This window comes from Daldinia vernicosa, assembly GCF_022497035.1.
Source record: "Daldinia vernicosa strain CBS 139.73 unplaced genomic scaffold F5Y00scaffold_6, whole genome shotgun sequence".
NCBI classification, from domain to species: domain Eukaryota; kingdom Fungi; phylum Ascomycota; class Sordariomycetes; order Xylariales; family Hypoxylaceae; genus Daldinia; species Daldinia vernicosa.
In genome coordinates, this window is record NW_025953922.1 from 72,746 (window position 1) to 96,756 (window position 24,011).

Here is a 24,011-nt window from a genome sequence, read left to right on the forward strand (position 1 = left end):
GTATCACTTTTCCGTCATGGTCATATGGTAGCTGCCGCCGAGGTGGTTCTTCGCGAACTGGCGTAAGCCACATACGACGGTCCGATGGAAGCTGAACCCCGCATCGTGGAGTAGTATCTCTCATATTGCTTTTGCATATTTTGACACATCGCCTACATAGATTTGCATAAAGACGAGAGCGTCGCGATAGAAACAGGTAAGATCAGTTGTCTCCAGCCCAGCTGAAACTTGCAGTCTCCGTGTCTCACCGGTCTGCCGTGTAATGTGACGGCGTGATGCCGGATGCCGGATGAAATTACGGGAGTCTAGAACAGGATTTACTACGTGGTGTTCCGTGTGTCGCATGCATTGCTAGAGAAGCAATATACTTGATAGAATCTGGGCCGAGTATATCGTCGATACTGTGCATGAACATAAGAGCATAAGGCTTAGCGGGTATATTGGTATAAGCGTCTAACGAGTATATGCATATAAAGAGGTAGCCCCTTTTTTCTCCTTTCTTACGCGAGACGAGGCCATGGCCCGTGATAACTTCAGAACCCGCAACCCAATATGTAGGTATTCAATAGCTTTCGACCATATTAAATTGAGAATATTCTTAAAATAATATAATGCTCCGTCACTATACCTAGTTTACAATATAGTACTAACTTCCTAGCGTAATACAGGCAACTTTTAATCATTTTCAACTTCAACCAACGCAGCCCCGAAACTATTCTTGTTCGTTGCATAAACCACTTAATTAATTGAGTCACGAATGTGAGTAAAGGAGCTCTGGCCCTCGTCTCCCCCCGTGCCCATGTCCTTAGCAATGTAGAATACATGATTAAACCCATTTGCCTGCGCAACGGTGATCTGGCTATTCTCAGCAACCATGGGAGCGTTAGATATCGTCTCAGGAAGGCCCCAGTTGCTCCCGCTGTGGACAGATCGCTTCAAATTCTGGTATACATCGTAGTAGTAGAGGTACGCCTTTTTAGTCGAGCCAGAGTAAGCAACCCCAATGGAACTATTCCGGGCGAAGTCACTTATAGGTAGAGTATCGGCTGTTTGGCGTTATTACCGGTAAATATATTTCGTATGTATAAGTATCAATAATGCTGGCCAGGTACTTACGGTTTTGTGCTCCTACCGTATAGTCTAGAATAGCCCCAGCCTCATAAATAACATGCCGTTTCTCCTCTTCCGGGTCGTACCAAGCTGCTATAGAGCTGTTATTCCTTACCTGAGTAATAGCACTCAGAGCCTGTGTTTCATTGGTGCTAAGGTCCAATTCTCTCATGGCCTTGACATTTGCAGACACGTCACTGTAAAGACAGTCAGTTAAGCCCTCGCTCGTATAAAGCGGAAGATGCACAAAGAAATAGGCTCATAGACAAGAGAGAAATTGTACAGCTTACACGAGATAATACAGCCAACATTCATTTCCATCTGGAGTTATGCCCAAGGCAATGTGATTATTCTCGCGGTCTCCCTCCACAAAGTTTTGGCACGTAGGTGAAACAAGAGAGATTTGGACATCCGTATCTATCTGCCCCTGCTTGGGCATCGTCATTGCGGCCACATATTTAAGCCCCTTGTAGTAGGCAGCAGCGATGGAAGATGGGTTTAGTATGTATCTGTCATAATCGTCGGGTGTCACACAGGTATCGCTAGCCGGGTCGTCGGTGTCGGTATCGGTACCAGACTGTAAGGAGAGAGCGAGCTGTGCCTTACTCGTGTTGTAAAAAAGGCAGATGGTTTTGTCGTCTGCTACGTCCTTGTCGACAATCGCCGCCAAGGCCGCCATGATTGTTTTAGAGTACTGATGAAGCTTCAGTATTTCAATTTCATGGTAAAACAACCCGAAAAGATAGAGTAGTTGAACAAGCCTTGTAATAAGTAATGAAGGACTCAGTAGACACCTCAACTTCTGAGTCCTATGGACGATGGGAAAATAGATGGCGAGGTCTATCTGATGGCTCGAGGGATCTACATTTCCTATTCCTTTCCGATATTATTTATCATCTTGGCCATTACTATATTAAGGACTCTACTATTCCCAATAGCGGTTAACACGCTGTCGGCCAATGCAATAAAATCCAACATTGCATTTCAGTAGGTAGCTGAAAGCCGGGATTTAGTTAATTGCATAAGTTTGCGAGACGCACAAGACAGTATCCATATGCACATGTTGTATTAACATGCTGCTTTTTCTGTCTCGAGGAAACTTGGGTGCATCTGCAGGACTTGGCGTCGTAATGTCGTAATGCAGCTCTATGTTTTCACTCCTCGGGGTATCTATATCAACTTCTAGAGCATACTTCCAACACCACCACGATCCAAGCATGTGCCACTCTGAGTAACAAATGAGTATTATTCATGAATGGGGATGTTCTTGTTATGGGGGTTTCAAGTCCGAAATTCGAGCAAGTCGCGGCGTTCAGAATTCCCAACCATGCTTAGGTATTAATCCGCGGGCTGTATTAAGTGACTTATTAGAAACAGGAGAATGTGATTATGTCCCATTGTCTGATAAGGGTAACTTGAACAAATTTGACTCTGTCATATAGGACTTGGCCCAAAACTTTTTGATCCATCTTAGAAACCTAAGCCCCAGTCCCTAGCATCCTCGCCTCACGAACAATATTAACAATGGGCATATTTCCCGGAGGCAAAAGCACTCGCATTAACTCTCCTCGCCATCTAACCCTTCGACATTCTCGGCGGGCCGCTGCTGTATATCAGCGCAAAGCCCGACAGCTAGCTGGTATAGCTGTCATTGAGAGTGAGGAGGATGTTGACCCTCTGGCGCCTGGTGAACAAAAGCTCAACTCGTACTGGGCTCCGGGGCTCGCGGTTGGTCCGAAACATAATATCACTGTCAAGCAGCATATAGAGGCGCCTACGGGCGAGAAATTAGACCTCAATGCGGAGAAATCCTTTTTCGTAGACGCGCCACAATTCTCACTGCCAGAAGGGAGTGTGCACTCGACCTATCCTCCTCCAGGATATCCTGACACAAACAGGATCCTTCCTCATGTGGTCTTAACGGATCCGCATCTGCCATGGGAAAGATCCGGAAGCCGCAGTCAGGGGACGAACAAGGAGCTTCAGATGAAGATGAGGGCGCTAGCAGAAGGTGCTAGTGGCGAGACCGTACGCAACCGCGTGCCTTGGCTCGTCATGTTCTCCTTTTCTCAAGATGAGCTACGGCTACAGCCTCAAGAATTGGACGGGTCGACTAGCATCTTCCGCAATACAAGTTCTGGCGTCACCAAGCCCGTCAAACAGTCAGGCACCATGACGGTCAACATGAGCATTGATGACCTATGGAAGATAACAGACGTAACGACGCCTGTGACTGAAAAACTTGGGCCGGAGAGTATGAAAAATAGTCGAGGCGACTTTATTTTCGTCAAGCCAGACCTCTTCGCCAATCTCTTTCCCACAAGCGACTCCAATAACAACCCTGTCAAAGGTTCCAATCCCAATGCGCTGCAATATCAGTACCAGGCACATGTGCGCAAGATAAATGGTCAGGGTATGGCGCTCGCTGGTGTTGAAGATACGGCCGTCTTTAGCATCGTCGTCGGCAACCGGTCCGGCCCGCTCGACAATGAGACACCAGTAACCATGTCTGCACACCTCGTTTCTATCGAAGGCGTCGAGGAGATGTCTTGGCCCGGAACTAATCACCGCTATGTTGCGCTGTGCTCGCTACATAGCTGGAATTACACTGTGTTGCCGGCAAATACGCTCAACGTACCGGATGCGTTTGAAGATCTTGGAAGGACCCTCAACGTCCTCCGTGCTCCAGAAGAAATCATCTCGCCGCTACGGGCTTCAAGCGACAAGATGAAGCAGCTTGTTGCGAAGCGGCTCGATGATGGATACACGCTCGTACGATATCGTACTCAGACGGGAGAATCTACCGTTGCCCTTTACCGCGGACCATTCACACCTTCATTTGTCCCTCCCCTAGAAAATTTGACGACAAGCTCTAACTCGGGTGTCGACCTACAAGTCCTTGACAAGCAACTAGGTATCATGGATATTACGTATTCGGTTGCTTGGCAAGTCGGTCGCACCATGGCCCTAGGTGATGAAGCTTACACGGCGGCACTTAACCGGCTGCGTACGTCGATCCATAGTACGGCCGAAGCCGCCTCCAAGCTACAGACGGTAAAGAACATTGATGACACGGCCTTCCGGACCCGTAGCGACGTACTAGGCGGTATTGATTCGGCCATCCGCAGTTTAGCCTCAATTCATCTTAGCGGTAACGATGATATAAATCCGGGGAAACCCATTCGGGCGCCGCGATATGTTCCCGGCGGCGCTAAGCGAAGATGGAAACGTTCCCGTCTTGCACGTTCCGAGTTACCAGATATGTCCTTTGGTTCACCCTTGATACGTAAATACTTCCCGAATGAGGCTGTCAAAGCGGCACAATACCTCGCCCGTAGCACATCAGGGGGCACGTATGATGAGACCAATGATCCAGTGTCAACCGATTGGATGATTGTTCTTGCTTGGCTCCTCGACCGCATGTTCCTCGCGGGTGTACCTGCTCACTGTCTTATACCTGACCCAACGTACCTCGAGCCCGAACGGCTACGCTTCTTCCGCATCGATAACAATTGGGTTGATGCCTTGATAGATGGTGCTCTTTCGCTCGGTAACCACTACGGCGATGACGAAGACCGTACGGCTATCAAAGAAGCCTTAAACGACTACATTAAGCACATACCAGAAGGACAAGAACAGCCCGTGCAGATCCCTGCCTACGGTTTCTACTTGCGGTCAGACCTCGTCACCATGTTCCCGGACTTACGTGTCGAGGTTCTAGATGCTAATGGAGCAACTGCCTCCTCTGGCGCACCGCTTCTACGCCATGAAATTGTCACAGACGGCGTTATGATGGCCTTTATGGACCGTATACCCGGCTCAGACCAATTTGCTAGTCTTGTCTTCACGCAGCCCGCGCACCAACAACGTTTCGCCGTTGCCCGCGGTGTTGACCCAGCAGAGGTCAAGGTAGACATACGGCGGCAGTACACAGTCGAACAGAGCATTCGCGAAAAAGACGACAAGCGACACGACGCCCTCAAGCCGTCTCTCACATACAACCGCGGTAGTGCTGACAATATCTTCCTCTGGGACGCCAAATCCGGTTCAAATCTGAATGATTTGCGCGTCATTTGGCCACCGCAGTTTGCTGACACGCAGCTGAAGAAACTTCAGGATGGGATGGGTACCTATAATGAAGGCGGTACACAGAAGCGTTATTTCGATGATAATGCGCCAACATCGGCACTATTTGCTATGCAGCTTAACGATCCCATTTATAATCTGACTATTGACCTCCAAAGCCATAAAAATTCAGAGGCAATATCCCAAGTAGGGCCACCCGGGGGCTCAAGCAGCCCCGAAATCAGGACACTAAGGCTTATGGGCACGGCGCGGGTCAAGAAGCTTACCCCAGATGGCAGATCTGGAACCACGCCTTCGAAAAAGCAAGATGACGACGATGACTATGGGGCTACTTTCAAACGTCTTCAGAGCTACGTTGCCACACCCACGGCACTTTCTAGCTTCCTCGCCCCTCACGTCCGCGCACTTCCTGTCACTTCCGCGGCTTCTCTTCCTGAACCTGATATACTTTCCCAGATCAGGCAAAACTCTAATGTCGAGTCCAAAGCCGTATCCAGCAGTCAGCCAATTGTGCGTGACATAGCTGGATCGCCCAGATTTCAGATAACCGTCTCGAGCAACATCATCGGACACTGGGAAGAGGTCCAACTCGATGATGACAACCTCGCTCAAGACCTCATCTTCTCTGTCATCGTGAATCAGGACGAAGTGAGCCAGTACCAACTTGTTGAGGTAGACATACAGATCGATGTCGGAGAATCCTCCTCCTTCCTCATGAACACGTACACGGGCCCCGGCGCACACATGCTGACCAATATGCGCTTCAACGTGCTGCCCACGGTCATTCAGGACAAAGAAAAGGGCATTAATCAGCTACGTCTGCGGCTGTTGCCGCGCTCGGCTAAAGGCTGGGTCTATGCTACGCAAGTCAGCGAGCTGACCTTCCTCCTCGGGTTGGCCAAGATCAATGCGCCGGCGAAGTTGAACAGTGAGTTCAAAGTCCAGACATGGGCCAGATATATGAGGAGCCCTAACCAAGGGCTGGGTCCCGATAATATCCTTACAATTACGAATCCAGATACGATAGTGAAAGTTGTGAATCTCAGATACGGTCATTCTAGTTAGTTTCATGATAGGTAACGGTTCGTTTACTTTTTACCTCTAAATATAGGTGATAATCTAGCAAATCTTATTTTTCACTTTAGACAGCGAAGAGCAAAGTATGCCGGATTAATATGAACGTAATTTTCGTTGTGCATTATTAAGAACTGTATGAACCGATAACCCGGGCCTTATCGGCTAAAAGAAATCGGTCGGATAGCCCCGCTATAAACGGAAAAGGGGTTCGGAGAGAACCCGGAGAATATGTGGGTCACCGCGCCGCTATGATAAATTGGCAGGTACCTAGACAACAGGGAATCTTTTCACGTTTTCGCGTTGATAAGAACTGCAAAAATGTCAATGACCCTGACTTTCCACAGTGAACCAGATCTACGATGATTTTACCTTTGATCGTGAGGGCAACGCATATATCGCTACACATTCATCATCGGCAGTTAAGATTTTGCCGGACGGCGTGTAGATAACAATTGCTAGTAGCGGGTTGGAGGATTTCGTATTGAATGAGCCAACTTCCGCTGCGTTAGAAAGCGTTGGCAGATCTATTTATGTTGTTACTGGTGGAAACCTCCGTGACAATCCACGAAAAGGGGGGGCAAGTAGTTCAGATTCCTGTATAGAGCGAAAGTATTTACTTCACGGTGCAAAGTCACTTAAACATTGGATGCAAAGCAATACCCTCTGCCGGAGCTAGCTATTACATCTTTCATGGGTACGAAATGAGGCCAAAGTTAGTACTACCTAGGCCCTAACCCCTATCACCTAGTATAAATAGAACATTTTCCTACGCATAATGGATAACACTACCTAGGTTATGCACAGTAGCGCACTCCAGCCTAGGGATATATCCTATAGCTTAGTAGTATAGCGGTTGATAATGATTTGTTAAAATTTGGAAAATTATGCATAGCCCCTGAGTCATATGACTAGGTACCTGTCAGATGACAAGGATTACGATAGCTGTATAACGTGATAAGGGGTCTAAGATCTAGCTTGAAGCTATCTACCACCTAGTCATTCACTATGTTGTATATAAGGGGACCTTGGTTCCCTCTTAGATTTAGGGGAGGGCAGGCGTTAGTAGTATTCCGAAATATATACCATATGAGCTATTCACCAGCTAGTCAACTGTCACTCCGTAGTGGTGATATACCAAGGGCAGCCTCTGACAGTACCTCATACTACCACAGATCCCTATTTTAGTTTATTGCCTGTACACACATATCTCATATGTTGTAGGACTGTTGGTTATTGACGTTGCCTCGTAGAATATTAATATAGTTACTATCAGTTGGTTGAGTTCAGCTTATTAAAGTTTACCCCTGATTCTATCCAAGCCCATCACTCAGTCAATTTACTGAGGCTAAAAAGTATATTTACGTCACATTTACATAGTTTCTAGAGTTATACTAGATGAGTGGCTTTCTCGCAGCTTTGTCAGTATGTCAGGGTTATGGGCTAGTAAGTCACTTAAGCAGCTATTTAATTTTAAGCAGTTGAATGGATAATTGTGTAAGGCCACCTCTTCTTCTAAGCGTTTCCTATTACTGTCAATTCTAAACCTTTTCTTCAAAAGCTCTCTAACTACTTGCTCGCATAGTCCATAGTTACTGATATGCACATGACTGGAGCTGTGATCAAGCTTATTGACGGAAGCTAAAAAATACTGAGTCGCGTTGGTAGATCCCAAATTATTATCCGTGCCATCATTATTATTTGAAGGTGAAAGCTCTACCTTTAGACGCCCCGAAATGTGACTTTGGATTCTATCATATGCCATATTTGCGCACAGGTGGGTTCTTATCGTAGGTACATTGTAATTTTTCCTATGTAAGTCCGTCTGAAATATTCCACTACCTTAGGTAGGTACCCAAGGTACCTAGGCAACGTCCCCCTCGCTTGCATGGCGATTGCACTACACGCGTTGTACTTTAAGATTTTACAAAATCATCCTTAGGGAGCAAGTTCGCTCCTTCTGTCGAATCCGGTTGCCAATGTAAACCACAAATAATTTTAGGCACCACTTCTCTTTCCCTTTTTCCCTTCCCCCATATCCTTAACAAGACCATCTTTATCGTCACCCTAGAATTATTCGTCATAATTGTCAGTTTTGGGACGTACCTAATGCGATATCTATCCTCGTTTAACATATTCCAACAGAGGTTTTGCATGCTTTGTCAATTGGGTCACTATCTCTATCCAGAATCCAACTACTACGCGACATTCACCCAGTTATCATTGTCGGTAGCATTATACACAGGGTTTTCTTTTATGGGTTACGCCTTATTTATACTGGAGTTAAGCAGTTGATATCCTTATCCCTTAGTCTTCCGTCGTCGCGATGGACCACAAGGTCCTTCGAAAAGGCCTTGGACTTATCCATGGCCTAACTTTCGATCCAATCAGCGAGTCGTCCAAGGATCTTGACGGCATTCTCTCTCCTTTTATAACTGCAGGACTCAGCAATGCCACACCAGACGAAGTTTGTGAAGCAATCATACATCAAATCGGAATGCTCTTCCTCGTCTGCGTCAAGAATAAAGACGTATACATTCGCGTCCGAGGCGACAAATCTTTCTGTTACCTTCTCCTATCCGAGTGGAACCCAGCAACCTTAGCTACTCTTTTCACACCTGAGCTGCTTGGGAAACTCCTCTATTTGTTTGTGGGTGCACGTCGCCGTTATCTATCAGACCAAGATTCTATAGAAGAAAGTACGAACCTGACAACAGTCATTGATGCATTTATCACAACAATCGACCATGTCGCTAGCACCGTTCAAAAAAGACATCCCCCTAGCCTAAAGCCTCCCAAAGACTTTAAAGTCACCCGTCCTTGGCCTCCCGACTACTTCAGCAAGTTTGATGTCGCGATACTGGGGGAGACAACAACTCGGAGGGCGCTCTTCGGCATCGATCACAAGCATAAAGGGGACGAGGAAGACGCACCTTTGTATCCACACGACCAGAGCCCTCCCTTATATGTCCGCAAGTACCTCTGCTGGTTATCCTTGACGGAAACTAAGCCCGACTCGAAGGGTGCGCTGTTTCTTGCTCCTATAGCTTTCATCTCCGACCAGCAGCGCCAAGAGTGGTACAATCCTACTGGACATAAGTCTCGCTTCTACGCCACAGTGACCGAGTTTCTCGACTACGCCAGGGTAGAATTCGAGAAGACAGGAACGGGAGCGAGGCACCATGTGATCGGTCTCCTTACACCGTGGTTCTTTGATGTAGAAGAAGTTATGTCGGAGGCAGCAAGGAGAGACGAAGCTATTCCCACTGTGTGGGAGAAGACATGCTTCAGGGCCGGAATGGTGCTTTGCCTAAGCAAGTTTGTACGAAGTGGTTTTACGTGGGTTTATCAGTTGGCTATGTTTAGGCCGGGCCTCCCCTACTATCAGAACGCAGCCGAGCCACAGAGCCGGCGAAAAAAGCAAGATGTGTGGATTAGGGAACTCCGAAAGGAGATTAATGAGTACTTCTATGTGGAAAAGGGGTGGATTGGAGGTAAATTCCAAAGCCATGATGGTCCTCCGTCTTCTCGTAAAGTCTCAGCGGACTCGGTTGAATTATCGAATGAATTCATCACGAAAATCATGGAGAACCCTAGCTTGGTTCCTATAACAAGAGCAGAGCATGTGAATATGGGCTTTGAAGAGGTATGAAAGGATATGATGGATATCCCAGCGTGTAGAAAATAACAGGGAAGGGTTGATATATTGACGCTAAAAGAGCAAGGGCGATACCACGCAAGTCTGAGTTTAGACAGCATTGCGAATTGATTTATGATTTCAATACAGATAACATGGCGTATCCCCTAAACTGGCATTTAACTACACCTCCATTATTTTCAGTATTGATACATAAGGATTGGCCAAGAAAGAGAAGATGGCTAAATCGACCAATAATATTTACGGTTTGCACTAATTATCAAACCTTTCCCTATTATGTTACTGTGTATGTTCCCCTTTTTAAGCCGCATAAATTTACATGTGGGGTACCTTAGCGTCATAAGGGGGGTAGTAGTAGCTGTATATATATCGTTTATTAAATTAAGCCGTATTTATTTCACTTAATTTAATAAGCGGCTCCCGATTTTTACGTTTAAAGAATTAAGTGGCTTAAATATTTAAGTGGTAATATTACCGTTTACGGTTTAAATGTTTTAAATATTTAAGACGTTAAGTTAATATAAGCTGTATTAACGCGGTTTTGGTCAATGAGTTGCGTAGGTACTGCTTATATTAACGCGTAACTTTAGATTTAAGCTACTCGATTAATAAGTGGCCGTTACGCCGTTTATATTTTTACGCCGTTTATATCTTTGCGCCGTTTCCGATTTAAGCGGCTTCCCGTATTAAACGGTACGTATAAGGTATTATTATATAACTTTAAGCGTATAAATTAAGTTATATCTTATAATTATAAGTTTATACGCATGCTTTTATAATTTATTTAAAAAATACGTAATTTTTTAATTAAATTAATCGTATGCCGTAGCTTATAATTCGTAATCGTAGTTGTAATTATTATTAATTAAAAAAAAAAATTAATAATAAATAATTTTACAAATAGATTTTTATATAAAAACGTATGGAAATATACTTTTTACTTTATTTTTTATATAAGTATGCATTTACTTAAAGCGGTGTACGTGCCGTTCTCTGGTGGAAGCTGTTCAAAATGGAAGCGGCGCAAAGATACAAGCGGCGCAAAAAGTGTAAGAGGCGTACGAGCTGCCTATTGGTCAAGCGGCTTACAGTGCAAGAGCGGCGTACCAGTTATACCACTCAAAAAATATTGATTGGTTTTTAGCGTTAATGCGTATGAATTTAGTGAGCTCTACGTTTTTCCCTAATATTTGGGAGCGGTTTATACCTAGGAGCCGTATATATATTGTATATATACGGCTACCATTACCCCCCATCTGACGCTAAGGTACCCACGTGATATGACAGGCAGTGAGCTACCTTGTTACGTAATTACGTAATCATACCTACCTTCACCGCTGTCCCAGCCACAATATTCCCCTAACCTTAGGTAGCCTTTAGGTACCTACCTACCTATGTACGTAAACAACTCCTTATTTGCCTACCTAAGGTTACCCAAACAACCCCAATATCTCAGCGCTGAGATCGGCGTATAGTCGACCATGTCGTTTTCTACCCTCCCAAATGAGTTGGTTCAAGAGATACTTATCGCAGCTGTTCGATTACGCGTTACTACAATTTCCGATGATACACCTTATGCCGTAACTAAACATAGTGTCGAACGCGCTCTGCGGTTACGACTTGTTAGCCGATTATGGGACACCATAACAATGTACGCGATATTTCAGTCAGGAATCCTTAATGATCCCTGGCTGAGGCCGTTCCCTTATATTTGTCGTCCATTCTGGTCTCAGTATCTTGTAGACAAGATAATGTATACGACCAAACCATTAACTCGGCCATTCCTTGTTATCCGCCAAGTCGCAAAGCGCATTTTGGCTTTCCGCGGCGAAGACACTTGGGGCAAGAAACTGGAAGAGTGTATTTTCGAGATCTCCAAAGTTTGTATGAATACACGCGATCGTCGTGGAGGATATCGAACCTGGATGACACCTCCAGCAAGGACTCTACGTAACCCTAATATGTCGACCGAGATCACGGATCACGATGAGGATTTCATGCAGGCTCTATTAGCAGCTGCTGCTTTTACCAACGAAGTAAAATTGGTGAAGGAGCTGCTTCCGCGTTTCCGACAGTTATCACACCTAATTTACCCTAACAAGTCCTTAGACCGTCCGTTACTTGGCTATCCATTGCAAGGGGCTGCTTTCAAGGGGAACGTTGAAATCGCCCACATATTTTTAGACTTTATCATACAAGCAAACGAAGGACAGGGTTCGCCAGAAGTAGCGAGTCGTAACGTCGTCATCCTACACGGAAGCAAAAATAATAACATTGCCATGATCGAGCTAGGTCTTGACCCACTTCGTTGGAACAAAGACAGCGAGCCGTACCTCCTAAACAGCTTGTCATTAGCCACGAGCGTCGATGCTTTCAAGCGTTTACATGAACTTTATGAGGACTGTATCATAAACGACATGGACTATATCATGGACGACGAGGAATTCATTGACGATGAGGAAAATTTCATCGACGATGAGGAATTTCTGCTAGACAATAAGTGTATCATCGAGTACAGAAAGAGGCCTAAGTATACCAACTGTTTAACTAAGCTCAGTGTTCTTTTGAAGTTGATATGTCGTTTTGCTACAGCTGGAAACATACCGCTAATAGAACATGTTATCCAGCTCTGTGGGCAGCTCGGTCTATCAGTTGAAGATATGAACGAAAGCAGGAAGTATAAACTTTGCGGGCCTCTTGGTGGACCAGCAAGATACGGTCACCTTAGCACGGTTGTTTACCTGCTAGAAAAGGGGTTTAAAGCCGATGAGAATTCGATATACGAAGCCGCACGACATGGAAATATTCGTATAATGCGGCTGCTGCTGGAAAACGTTATTTACTACACTGTTGATTGGAGCCATGCCCTATACCAGGCAGTCAGTGGTGAGAATGAGTCAGTTTTCCGGCTATTGGTGGAATCCGGAGTAACACTTTACGTGGGGATTGAAAGCGAGGGACTACGTATAGCGGAAGAGGAGGGCCTAGAATCGATGGCTAATCTAATCAAAGAGTACGAATGGGAGATACAACGTCTGAGATTCATAGAAGATGTGGAATAGAGGCGGGCTTGGGTCCAGCTTTCCATAACGCCCTGTTCAACATGACCTAGGCAGACTACCTATGTACCTGAGGCAGACTCCAAAAGGATATCTAGGTTAGGTACTTATCATTGGCTAAACGAATAATGCCTCGCCACATGCTGTAACGTATAACTGAGTGCCACGATCAATAACAAACACCTCGGTAAATGCATTGTAAACCTGGGCCCTATCAGGTATATCTTACTGTATACCCAAAAAGAAGCGATTCCGGAGTCATGCCAACAATTGATCCAAAGTACTTGCTAATAACCTAGAAGCCTTCCTATATCTTAAAAGTATTTTCCAAATAGCGCTAAATTCTATACCTATTCTAGTAATTTTCAGATTCTCCGTATTCGCCACTTAACACCGGGACTCTAAGCCGTAATAGCTTTGAGGTTCATTTTCAGGGTGGCCAAGTACCTCTCATATAGCTGATTCTGGAGTATTTTGGCAACTTCTGGCGATGAGTTTTGGCCTTAGCCAAAGCTAGGCGAATTAGGAGAACGATACAGCAGCGAATACCCCCGGACAGTGGTACTTACGTCAAATGAAAATGAAATCTTTACTGTATCTATTTGCTGCCTATTCTTTCTATTTCTACAACGCAATAAACAGGTATAAGATAAATAGCCATGACATGGTTTCGCGCCATTGCGGGTCAGATATAATTTCAATATCAGTTTCATTTTTTTAGACTTACAGTAATAAGTGGTAATTACCTTTCTTATGTGTAAAATAAAATGGATGGATTCAAAATGTGTGTAACTTCCTGTCGTGGTTCAGTATATTTAACCTCTTCCTTCTCCATTTTCCCTTATATAGAAGTCTATTAAGATGGCCATGGCAACGTTCACCGATCAATATCACTTACTTACTCTACTATCCGTTAATCATTACTATATTAACCATAGCACGTGTTAGATTCAAGTTGTCAAAGTACGATACGGCAGAAGGCTATTTACTTTCCAGACTGTATTGACATTTTCATCATAAATGGATTTTGTTTATGAGAGAAGTGATACGTTGGAAAGCAGTTCGATTTGCTGTAATCCATTCTGGCTCTACTAGAGCTGGAAGACTTCTCACGTAGCTCATACATGATAAGACCTCCTAATATCATCCCTTGAATTACGTTTGCTAGCTAATTAGGAATTTAACCCACCACCCAACCAACAGTTGAAACCCCCCAAGAGGGAGTCAGCTTGATTTTAACACTGTTCTATCTATCTAACATGTATGGTTTTCTCCGCCTTTGGCTATTACGCACATTCCATTTCAGTGACGGCTATGGAAGCAGCCTCAGTGACAAAAAGTAGTTAGGTACATATACCTACATAGCTCACACAGTACTGGTTACACATCGTGATCCGTGCCAACAAGCTAGGGCGCGTGGGGAGACCCAAGCAAGGAAGACGCGTCTAAAAGCATTTAGGGGCATGCTCGTGATGGTACGTTTAGCTTCGGGGCCTTGGGATTGAGTTGACTTTGGACAATATGACCTCTAAGTAGCTAGGCAAAACCATCCGAGGCAACCTGGAGGCCTCTTAACGCCCCCCCTCCTCCTTTCCACAGCCACCAATTGAAAACGCAATACAGTCCATTACGTAGCATACAGGCAGTAATCCAAATGAAAAGTCAAATCAAGTATACGCGTTGAGGCATGTACTAAAAACAGCGGGTCAAAGCAGAGTTCTTCTGTTTTGCCATGTACACTATGTTTTAACGTGCGAACTTCAGGTCAAAGCCAAGCAGACCAAATCAAACGGGGGCAGGTTGTTTTCTTCTTTTCAGTTAAAGAACAGGAGAAGAAAAAACCTTGCTAAATTAAGGAGTGGATAGCCTGTTTGCACGGACAGGCTTGTTCTTTTCATGTACCCTAATTAAATCGTAAACCAGGGATTATATTGAGTTTACGCTTTACATAGTTAGTAGAAGAAAACACACTATGGCCTTTTTACTTACTGGTCCAAGTGTGTTAAGCCACCAAAGCAGAGGCCAGTGCCAAGAATTGAGTCATCATCATCCATCTAGAGAAAACCTTGTAAAAATCGAGATCTCGCCTCACAAGAAACCATATATAAAACCTGTCCTACTTACCTATTTACTCTACTGTCTACCTCTCTATCAGACATCACACAAATGTCGTCAAGACTGGATTATACTTAACTTGAGCCGCATCAATCCGGATCCACCCGATACTCGGGAAAAAAACCCATACTCCCCCGCCAGTATGACAAATATCAATTACGTAATGGATGAAACCCAATAAGGCAGACGCTCGGGTTGCCAAACCCCAAAAGCCTTATCTTCTACTTTCACATTCCACATTCCACATTCCTATCTATCGAGCTCATACCACGACTACTTGTGATGCCATAGCTCAGCAGTTTCCAATACATATAGTTATTGGAAAATGCCCCAACCCAAATCCACGAGTTGTCGACTACACTATGACTCCTCCTGTGGGAGCATTGCCTAACCGATGGCGCGTCCTTACCTACTCACTCCCCTCATTAGGGCAACCATAACGACTTGGAAGACGATGCCATAGTGTCATATTTTCTAGCCCACATACCACAGTCAGAGCATGGTGAGCTTATTTTCCCCTTCTGATCATTGACATACAATCACGTAGACTAACACAAATTTTATCCAGATGTGGCTTTTAAGAGTCTCGGGTATATATAACCCCACCTCCCCTACGTCTTCCGTTAGAGGAACTCTCTAAATGATGTAATCCCTCGTCATCGCTCTTCGATAAGTCGGCTACGTACCACGTCGTGTCGTCCTGGGCAGGACGGTAAAAGGCCCAAGAAGTCGTGGAGCACGTATGAACTCCCGACGTTGACGGTCCTAGGCATGACGGAATGATGAAAAAGGCCTACGAGCAACCATGTGGATCTATTTGATCCGGGTTTAATGCCAAGTCCTTGGCAAGACATTAAAACGGCCTTCTTTGGCGTGGTATCGCGTTTGCCTCAGGTAACGGTGTCGCGCATGTACGGCTACCACGGGATGCACGAATATAATGAGTTTTCATGTGATTATTATTTCATCGACAATTTAGAGGGCATATGACGTTATTCGTCATATAAGGTGAGTACCGTCCCCTATCCCCTTCTCGACGAGGTGGTGGCTAACAGGCTAGATTCGGTGTACGATCTAGAGTTCTACGTTCGGCCAAATTCCAATTCGGCATGTACGACAATAACAATGAGGTAATATCTAGTAAAAGCAACGACTTTTCATGCGGATAGACACGGTAAGGCAAATTTATTACTTGTACGATCTAGCATTTCAAGCGTTCACAAGGATTCGGGTACAATTCAAGCGCCCAATATTAGGTAAGTTTTCCAAGTAAACCAAATAGCATTAACACAACAGATACTAATGTACTACAGATGATGATGATGATGAGAAAGTTAACGTCTATTGGTTGCTATAAGCTAGGTAGCTACAGCGGCGCATCTATGGCGCTTTAGACGTCTAGAGTACTCCCTTGAGGGAACAGAGCTAGAGTTTCGCCTGACATGAGAGATCCTCCACTTCCTATCCCCAGCCTCTACCTGGTTAGCGCCGGCGCCAGGTAGCCGACTTTGATCAGGGGGAAAACCGTCGAACACGCCTTCTTATAACGGAGATGGAATCACCCTCAGCGCCCAGCAGTGCCCAAGGAAAAACCTGAGTCGGACCAGTTTGGTTTGACCACAGTGGGATTCGAACCCACTTGTGTTGCGGTACGTGGGCACGGACCAACACACATCCAGGCGTTAAACCACCGCACGGTAATCACCACAATCATCGTCCTGGGCACGACGATAAACGGCCCTCTTCGTTCCGGGTAATGATACCCGGACCACTTCCTCTGGATTTCATTTCCCCAGAGTTTTTTTTAACATGGAGTTCAAAGGATGACTTCATGGATTATCGGGTGGCATCAAAGCTGGCCCTGGACCTGTAATGCAAAACACCGAGGCTATTGCTTGCTGTTTCATGTACATATTCCAGGGCTACCGATACACTGAAAAAAAGGACACGAACAAGAAATGTTCGTGAATCATCGACCTAATCGACCTAGTGGCTATTGCTACTAGTAAGGGCATCATTTGCTGCATTGGATTACAGCATCTTGATCATGAGATGATGTTGGTCTTGCACGCCAAGCGCAAAAAGATTTTTCTTGCGCTGAATCGCGGTTATGGATACGACCACTGATGCTTCGGGACCCGGCTAGCCCGGCTAGCCGGTGGTGTTCCGACTCTGGGATTGGGGTTTTCACTTTATTGGGGATCTTCCGCAGGGGAAGCCTGAATACCCTTTTTTTGTTCGAAGTTTTTAGCAATCGAGCTGATCTATACAACCGAGGTGCCTCAGCAATTAATGCTGGCATCACGGGACGGCCCCTCGCTGCTCATGATGGTGTTGAGACGAGAAATATAATTCTGCGTCGCCCTGAGCACGAGGTAACGGCTGTCTGTACCTCCATATACTTGGGTTCTTTCTGAAGGAGATAAGCGCGATAGTAAGGGCAATATGCCGGAACGCGAGAGATGATTCATCAAGACTATGCAGTCATCAATATCTCTTGCGAACCTCGGCAGAAGCTACTTTGCTCCGGAGCCAGCGTCTCGGACTAGGCCGAGGAGAACCCCTCCCACGTCGTTAACGCTGCCTCTTTCGCACCAACTCCGGGTCGTCCCCGGAACCGGTGCGAAGCCACCCGGAGGCGTGGGAACTAGTTTTGGTAGGAAGGCAAAAGGTCCACAACGCCGCAGCGTTTCTGTAGGTGTTGTCTGACTTGGGGCTGGGCTGGTCGCGTCTCTCTGCGGACAGGTTTCGCGGGTTCGCCCGCACTGTCCCAAAGGCCCCCGGCTCGATTGAAAACGCGTCAGATCCGGGCGATACAAAACAACCGGCTCGATTATCTCGCGGTTGGGAACGTGGCAGGTTCCTTATAAAATAAAATCTATATTTTATATTTTACATTTAGGATATGCATTTCTCTTAATTGGAAAGAAAAGAAGCAAACACAAGAAAAAAAAGAAGAAAAAACTAAGAAAATTGACAATAGGAAGCAACTAGTGGGGGATTCTGTCTAAGTGGGATGCCGTTGGATTCTCTTGCGTAGGATAGTGCTGGATAGCTTGAATTCAAGCCAGACATTGCTTCCACTTGTTTCTTTACGAGTTTCCTTGCTGTGATGTGTTCGAATTGGTGATGTAAGCCTACCATTCTAATTACGGTTCTGGGTACCTAAAATAAAATTTACACATCAGAGCATGGGGAAAATCCGTCTGATCTAGTATGGTATGTTTATTATTAACTCCTTAAGCATAGTGGATTAATTAGCCTTATGTGTCACGACATGGTTTAACTATGACCACACGGTAGTGAGATGCTTCACGACGAACGTAGCTGACTGAGCATATGTATTCAACAAATGTCCAACAGACGTAATCGGATCATGGATCAGTGGTGTTATTTCACCAACGTTAAACGGTATAGAAGACGAAACCATGTCAAGTACTTGTAAACTTCTGTTTTGTGATATTGCTAAGTGCATATTCCTAACAATAATACATCGCCAAGCGAACGCCAGTGATCTTATTTCCCATCCGTCTCAACATTGCAGGCAGTTATCTTCATATCCTACAGTTTGGCTGATGAGCCTGTACCAATGATTGGTATCTGAAATCTCAGTTCTCCCATGTCTCGCCAAATGCGTGCGTGCGTGCGTGTGCGTGGTATAGTTCTGTCGGGATTTATATCCCCATCAATACACTCTGGCAGTCTTTCAATTCTTATGCTATCATAATAACAGGTACCTAATTCATGGTAGGCGATTCTTATTTCGTAGGGCTTTGGGGGCCGCGTGTGAAGCTGTAGTTCAGTCGTAGTCAGCACGGTTTCCTCTTATACGTGTAAGAGAGCGGATACGAGGCAGCTTACTTGTACCACATCTGTCCGAAGAAGCCTGCTTGGGGCTTCTGGTCGTGTAGACTAGCACGTCGAGCAAGGGAGCTGGGATCGCTAGCTCGCTTCTGACTCATGAGGCCCTCGAAGGATGGTCCGGAGCCCTGGAGGTGGTGCGTGTTAGCAACGAAATTTATTGGGAAGAGTGGTCGTTCAAGGCGATATAGTATGGAGAGGATAAAGAACATACTCTTCGGCGAGAAGGACTCGCCGGTGTAGGGTTGTTTGCCTTGTCGTTGTCCATGTTGATGATTTTAGGGATGGAGAAAGGTAAAGTGTAGTTGCTGATGTCGATCAACTTGATATTTGATATGATATGATATGATACGATTTCACAAAGTAATATCCACGTAGGAGAAGTGTGGGATGTCCGAATGATGAGCAGGATGGGTATGATAGGAAAATGAGATAAAGGTGGGAAAGGGAGGGATCGATCCCTTTTATGTAGACTCAGTTGTATGGAACAGACCACGCGACCTTCATAATCAAACGACGACAGACGCCAACGGCGATTAGCAACACATAGCTACCCTACCTTACCTATCGAAGCTACTACGCAAGATAATAGATGCAAGTACATACATCCATACACTAACTTAAGCTACCAACTACTGCACCCTTCCATTGTCTGGAGCGGGCCCGTTGATTGATCAGCGAGGGACCTACATACATAGGTAGCCACCCAGCGCTCGGGGATACAGTCCCGGTTATGACTTCACCAATAGACTGAGGCATTCGGGTTGACTATCCTACCGTTCGACCCAATTCCTCGCTGCCTAGATCGTACGACCTCAAGTTAGTGTAGGTAGGTTAGTCCTCTGCATTATCCGAAGGAGGTATACAATACATCAATATGACGACCTAGTAATAAAGAAACAGCCGTACTTGAAGTACGAGGTATCATGTACCAATACATCCTCGCTCAGATAGACCAACGTCATAGACGAGGTATAGCTCCATCCTTACCTGATAGGGGAGCGATGTACAAATAAAAACGGCCACTCTTTTACCCCGCAAAAGTAATAAGACAAGGAGATCTCGGAAGCTCATATCAGTACATAATAAGATCGAATCAGAGCATTTCGATTGTCACTCCCCGCTACCTCGAACGGTGGCTTGAGCATGACACCACTTACTTTATCGTATGTACATACATATGTAAGTCCCGTTGGCGATGCAACAGCTATATGAGCTAGTGGGGGTTGACTCGTCGAATCGAACAATGTGACCAAATCTGAAGTAGGTATACAAAGATATCGTACGAAAAATGATACGAAAACATTAATAGTAAAGCCTGGTCCAGACCAAGCATCCATGGATCTCAGTCTATCTTAAACATTCTGACATTCAATGTTTAGGTAGTAGCAAGACATCCGTTAATAGTATCCATGTGTATCACAAGAGAAAGAACGTACGGTTACATAGCTGCACATACCTGTGTAGGAGGTCCGAAGAGGTAGTGTAGATGCATGATGCAACAGGGTCCAGACCCCCAGTCGACGCGGCAATTGGTAATACGACCCACTTTCCCCAGAAAATCCAAGCCCCACGGCGTTCGCACTTAGAGAAGACACCGACTCGTCGGCTCGTTAGAAGTAACTTTAACTAGAAAGTAACTTAACATCTGGATAGAGGTATGTATGCACACGTAGACACAGTTATTATAGAGGTAACACGAGGTAATTCATAACACTTATTTAGGTAATATGATTATATCATTGTATATGCCTAGAAGGATTGTAAACTGCCTGTCCATCCCTAACCCAAACGCGTCAGCGGAACCACTGCAACACGTAGCTACTTGATCCAATAGCTTAATGCTCCGAAGTAGAAGCCCACACAACTCTGTGCAAGAGCAACTACGAAATCACTAAGAAAGGTTAGCCATGTTGACAATATAATATATGCAATCAAGAGTATGCTTGTAGCCTCTTCAGTTCTCCAAGGTGATAGAACGGAAAAGTTTCGTCATGAAGAACTCCGACATTATGCAGAAGATTGTCATCCGCGAGGCTTGCATATAAATATAGAGAGAAGTTACTAACCTTCAAGGCGTAAGACGTCTTCAAAAAATGTGCAAATACTAAGTTACCTATCGCGACCGTCGAGTTAGCGACGTCAACCAAGGCGTACAATGAGCAGAGTGTAAAGAAGTAAAAGTTATCAGTCTACTTATGTTAGCTTTAGTTCTAATAACCAATATCCATATGGGCGCATACCTCATTAAATCAGAATTTTTTGTAATGTTCATTTCCAAGCCCATTGGACAGGATCAAACAGTGTGAATAATGATCATCATTTTACGAGGATAATAACTGGAAAATAGAGATGGCAATACCTGTCGAGACACGTTAGCTACGCCCCAAAACCTCTAACGATGATACGCTCGAGTCGACAAGACACAATCAGCTGACGAAGTCTCAACAAGAATCCCCCGCGATCCTTCTCTCACAAGGATTGTACGTCCTCGCTTTGAACGAGAAAAGGGACGAGGGTTCATTTATGTCCGCCCGTTCGTTCAAGATATCCTCATGTGAATGGCATGGGTTTGTAGTAGAATAAGTCGTACCTATTGGAGTAGACGAGTTAGCATGGTACGCAAGCATGTCATCTAATAACGAGTGGAATAGGTTATGAGGTCAGACAAGGCTGAAACTAAACAAAATCTACATGATGTATTCGGAATGAGGAATTCCCTAGGTTTGTTGATTTCTTCATCACCCCTCGGTGGAAACAGTATGAAAATTTCTCGACTTCGTCAGAAAAATAACGTACCTTTATATATAAATTGGAAAATCATAGAGGGAGTCACCCGGCTGATCAACAAGAACCTATCTAAGTCGAATTAGCATTCAATTGATCGTTGTGATCGTACTGCAAATGCATCTCGATGGTATTTGCTCAGTGTAATTCTAGAGACTTAATCCCCATTGTGTTGTAAGATTTGGATTGTTCAAATTTTCCTTCGTCATAGCAAAGAGCATCGGGAAGACGTAGGAGCAGCGGAACTAACCTGATAATAACACAGCATAACTAAATAGCTGCTAAGAATAGGGAACTGAGATCCGTGACTCGCGTTCCATCCAAGTCACAGAAGCTCAAAAGCTTGAGCAAATGTGCAAAGATGGAAAGTTGTTTGGAAGGAAAGAAAAGATTTCTTGAGGTTCCAAGGAAGAAAATTAAAATAAAAATTGCTTGGGTGGGGAACTCTGGACCCGCCTCGGAGACTTCCAAATTGAGACTTAGGTATCTGACTAGTTTGTGGCGAAGCTTGTACACCTATACATAGCTGCGCCACACCTACTTATCTAAGGTTCCTTATCGGGTGTAAATAGCATCGTCACCGCCCGCCCGCCTACTTTCTACCCTTCTTCCCTCCCTAGACCAACTTCCATTTCTCACTCATCAGTTCGCCGCATAGCGACGAACTCCAAGTGGAAAACACGATGCTCGCCCCTGTCGGTGGAGGCGGCATACTGGCGCCCGCCGCGCTGCGGGTCGTCCGTGCTGCCGCCCTCAAGGCGAGCAAGATGATCCGGGCCAAGCTCGCAGCCGCGGTTCGCCCGGCCAACAACGCCGCCCTCGAACCCGTCCTCGTACGCAACGCACCCAACCCGCGCCATCCCATCCATCCCTCCGCGTTTTTACGCCAGCAGAAATCCCGACGATGGCACTCGACCACCACCACGACTACTACGTACAAGAACATCAACGCTGCGATCCGTCGCTTCATGAGCACTGGCCGGCTTGACGCCGCGCCCCGGGTCGACCGGTCCAAGTTCCTCAACACGCAGACCGGTCGTGCTGTTGCTCAGATCACGGGTCGTGCCCCCTTCGCTAGCACCCTGCGACCGAACCTCACTGGAGGTGCCCTCCCTCGTACCGCTGGTGGGTATGGCCTCGGGTCCGGACGTGTGGGCGGAGCTCGCTACTTCTCCCACGCACCCGCGGCTCAGGCCCAGGTTGTCCAGAACGTCTCGGCTGCGGTCAGAGCATTTTGGATCTCCGGCCAGAAGGCACAGTTTGACGGGCTTACCGCCCGCGGCGAGAGGAAATACCGCACGGTCTCATCTCTTCAAGAAGAGACTACCCGCAAGATGGCGTCTGCGAAGCGCAACATTCCAGGCTCTTTCATCGACTTCAACCTGAGCCCTACCGTCACTGCCCTCAGCCCCCTCGCTGCTGCGTTCCCCTACCCCTCCGCCGGCTTCAAGTTCCCCGCCCTCGATGCCACGACCCTCAACACCGACGGCTTCCTCGACGTTCTGTCGGTCGACTTCGCCCGCGCTCTAAAGGACCTTACCTCGACCTTAGCGGATATTAAGAAACTCTCCTCACTAGGCGACCTTCCAATACAGCTTGAGAAAGGTCATACACTGCGGGTCCGCTTCCCAGGCGTCGACGCTGAGACCGTAGAGTCCTTGTGTGATGACCTCGGGCTGACAAGGGGCGTCGTAAGGGAAGACCCAGACTTCGCGGCTGAAACAGGTGTTTCGATGGCACTGAGGTTCCCTTTCGCCCCCGGTGCCAATAGCAACGGCGCAAGAACACTCACTTCGCCCGGTCGCTCGTTAAGGTCTCAAGGTAGCTTCTTCCCTGCAGAAAAGGAGCTCTTCGAAGAGGGCTTCAGCGAGATGGAAGACAACCCCTGGATGTCCTTACCCGACGACCTGGAAGGGTACGAGAGTATGTCGCCACCGATCAGTTCGGGTGAGCACTGTTCGGAAGACTTCGAGGGCCTCGAAGGTATCTACCGATTCTTAGAGGAGTGCGACAATGCTCACGGAAGATTCTGAGCGCGTTGCTGATACATACATAACGAATTACGAAGAGCGCACGTTTTGCTTGGAAAGGTTAAATTGAAGTAAATGGAATAAGGATGCTTTTTTTGACGTACCTAGGAACCACACTCATTGTATACATATCGCGGAACGATATCCTAGGTAGTCTAGTCTTTGGGACTGCTGGTCCCATATGAGAATTTTCTTATGTCGCTACTATACCAAATATACTTAAATAAACAT

General features: G+C 45.9%; 6 protein-coding genes across 6 annotated transcripts; 4 read left to right on the forward strand and 2 right to left on the reverse strand.

Annotated features, from left to right (window-relative positions):
* Positions 1 to 724: 724 nt before the first annotated feature.
* F5Y00DRAFT_273077 (uncharacterized protein) lies at positions 725 to 1,789 on the reverse strand (the record flags this gene model as incomplete). The annotated part of the gene is made up of 3 exons (XM_048013106.1): positions 725 to 1,046; positions 1,117 to 1,307; positions 1,401 to 1,789. 3 exons carry the CDS (start codon positions 1,787 to 1,789, stop codon positions 739 to 741), a joined length of 888 nt encoding a protein of 295 aa, XP_047868381.1. The 3' UTR covers positions 725 to 738.
* Positions 1,790 to 2,634: 845 nt separating this feature from the next.
* On the forward strand, positions 2,635 to 6,261 carry F5Y00DRAFT_273079 (uncharacterized protein; the record flags this gene model as incomplete). The annotated part of the gene is made up of 1 exon (XM_048013107.1): positions 2,635 to 6,261. The coding sequence occupies one exon, from the start codon at positions 2,635 to 2,637 to the stop codon at positions 6,259 to 6,261; it is 3,627 nt and encodes a 1,208-aa protein (XP_047868382.1).
* A 2,222-nt stretch (positions 6,262 to 8,483) lies between these two features.
* Positions 8,484 to 9,922, forward strand: F5Y00DRAFT_273080 (uncharacterized protein; the record flags this gene model as incomplete). Its single annotated transcript, XM_048013108.1, has 1 exon — positions 8,484 to 9,922. The coding sequence occupies exon 1, from the start codon at positions 8,597 to 8,599 to the stop codon at positions 9,920 to 9,922; it is 1,326 nt and encodes a 441-aa protein (XP_047868383.1). The 5' UTR covers positions 8,484 to 8,596.
* Positions 9,923 to 11,302: 1,380 nt separating this feature from the next.
* On the forward strand, positions 11,303 to 13,168 carry F5Y00DRAFT_226652 (uncharacterized protein). The gene has a single exon (XM_048006369.1). It carries the CDS (start codon positions 11,410 to 11,412, stop codon positions 12,988 to 12,990), a length of 1,581 nt encoding a protein of 526 aa, XP_047868384.1. The 5' UTR covers positions 11,303 to 11,409; the 3' UTR covers positions 12,991 to 13,168.
* A 5,370-nt stretch (positions 13,169 to 18,538) lies between these two features.
* On the reverse strand, positions 18,539 to 19,436 carry F5Y00DRAFT_226657 (uncharacterized protein). The gene is made up of 3 exons (XM_048006370.1): positions 19,178 to 19,436; positions 18,964 to 19,091; positions 18,539 to 18,894 (listed from the first exon to the last, which is right to left on the reverse strand). Exons 1-3 carry the CDS (start codon positions 19,229 to 19,231, stop codon positions 18,861 to 18,863), a joined length of 216 nt encoding a protein of 71 aa, XP_047868385.1. The 5' UTR covers positions 19,232 to 19,436; the 3' UTR covers positions 18,539 to 18,860.
* Positions 19,437 to 22,135: 2,699 nt separating this feature from the next.
* Positions 22,136 to 23,943, forward strand: F5Y00DRAFT_173266 (uncharacterized protein). The gene has a single exon (XM_048004894.1). It carries the CDS (start codon positions 22,434 to 22,436, stop codon positions 23,781 to 23,783), a length of 1,350 nt encoding a protein of 449 aa, XP_047868386.1. The 5' UTR covers positions 22,136 to 22,433; the 3' UTR covers positions 23,784 to 23,943.
* Positions 23,944 to 24,011: the final 68 nt, after the last annotated feature.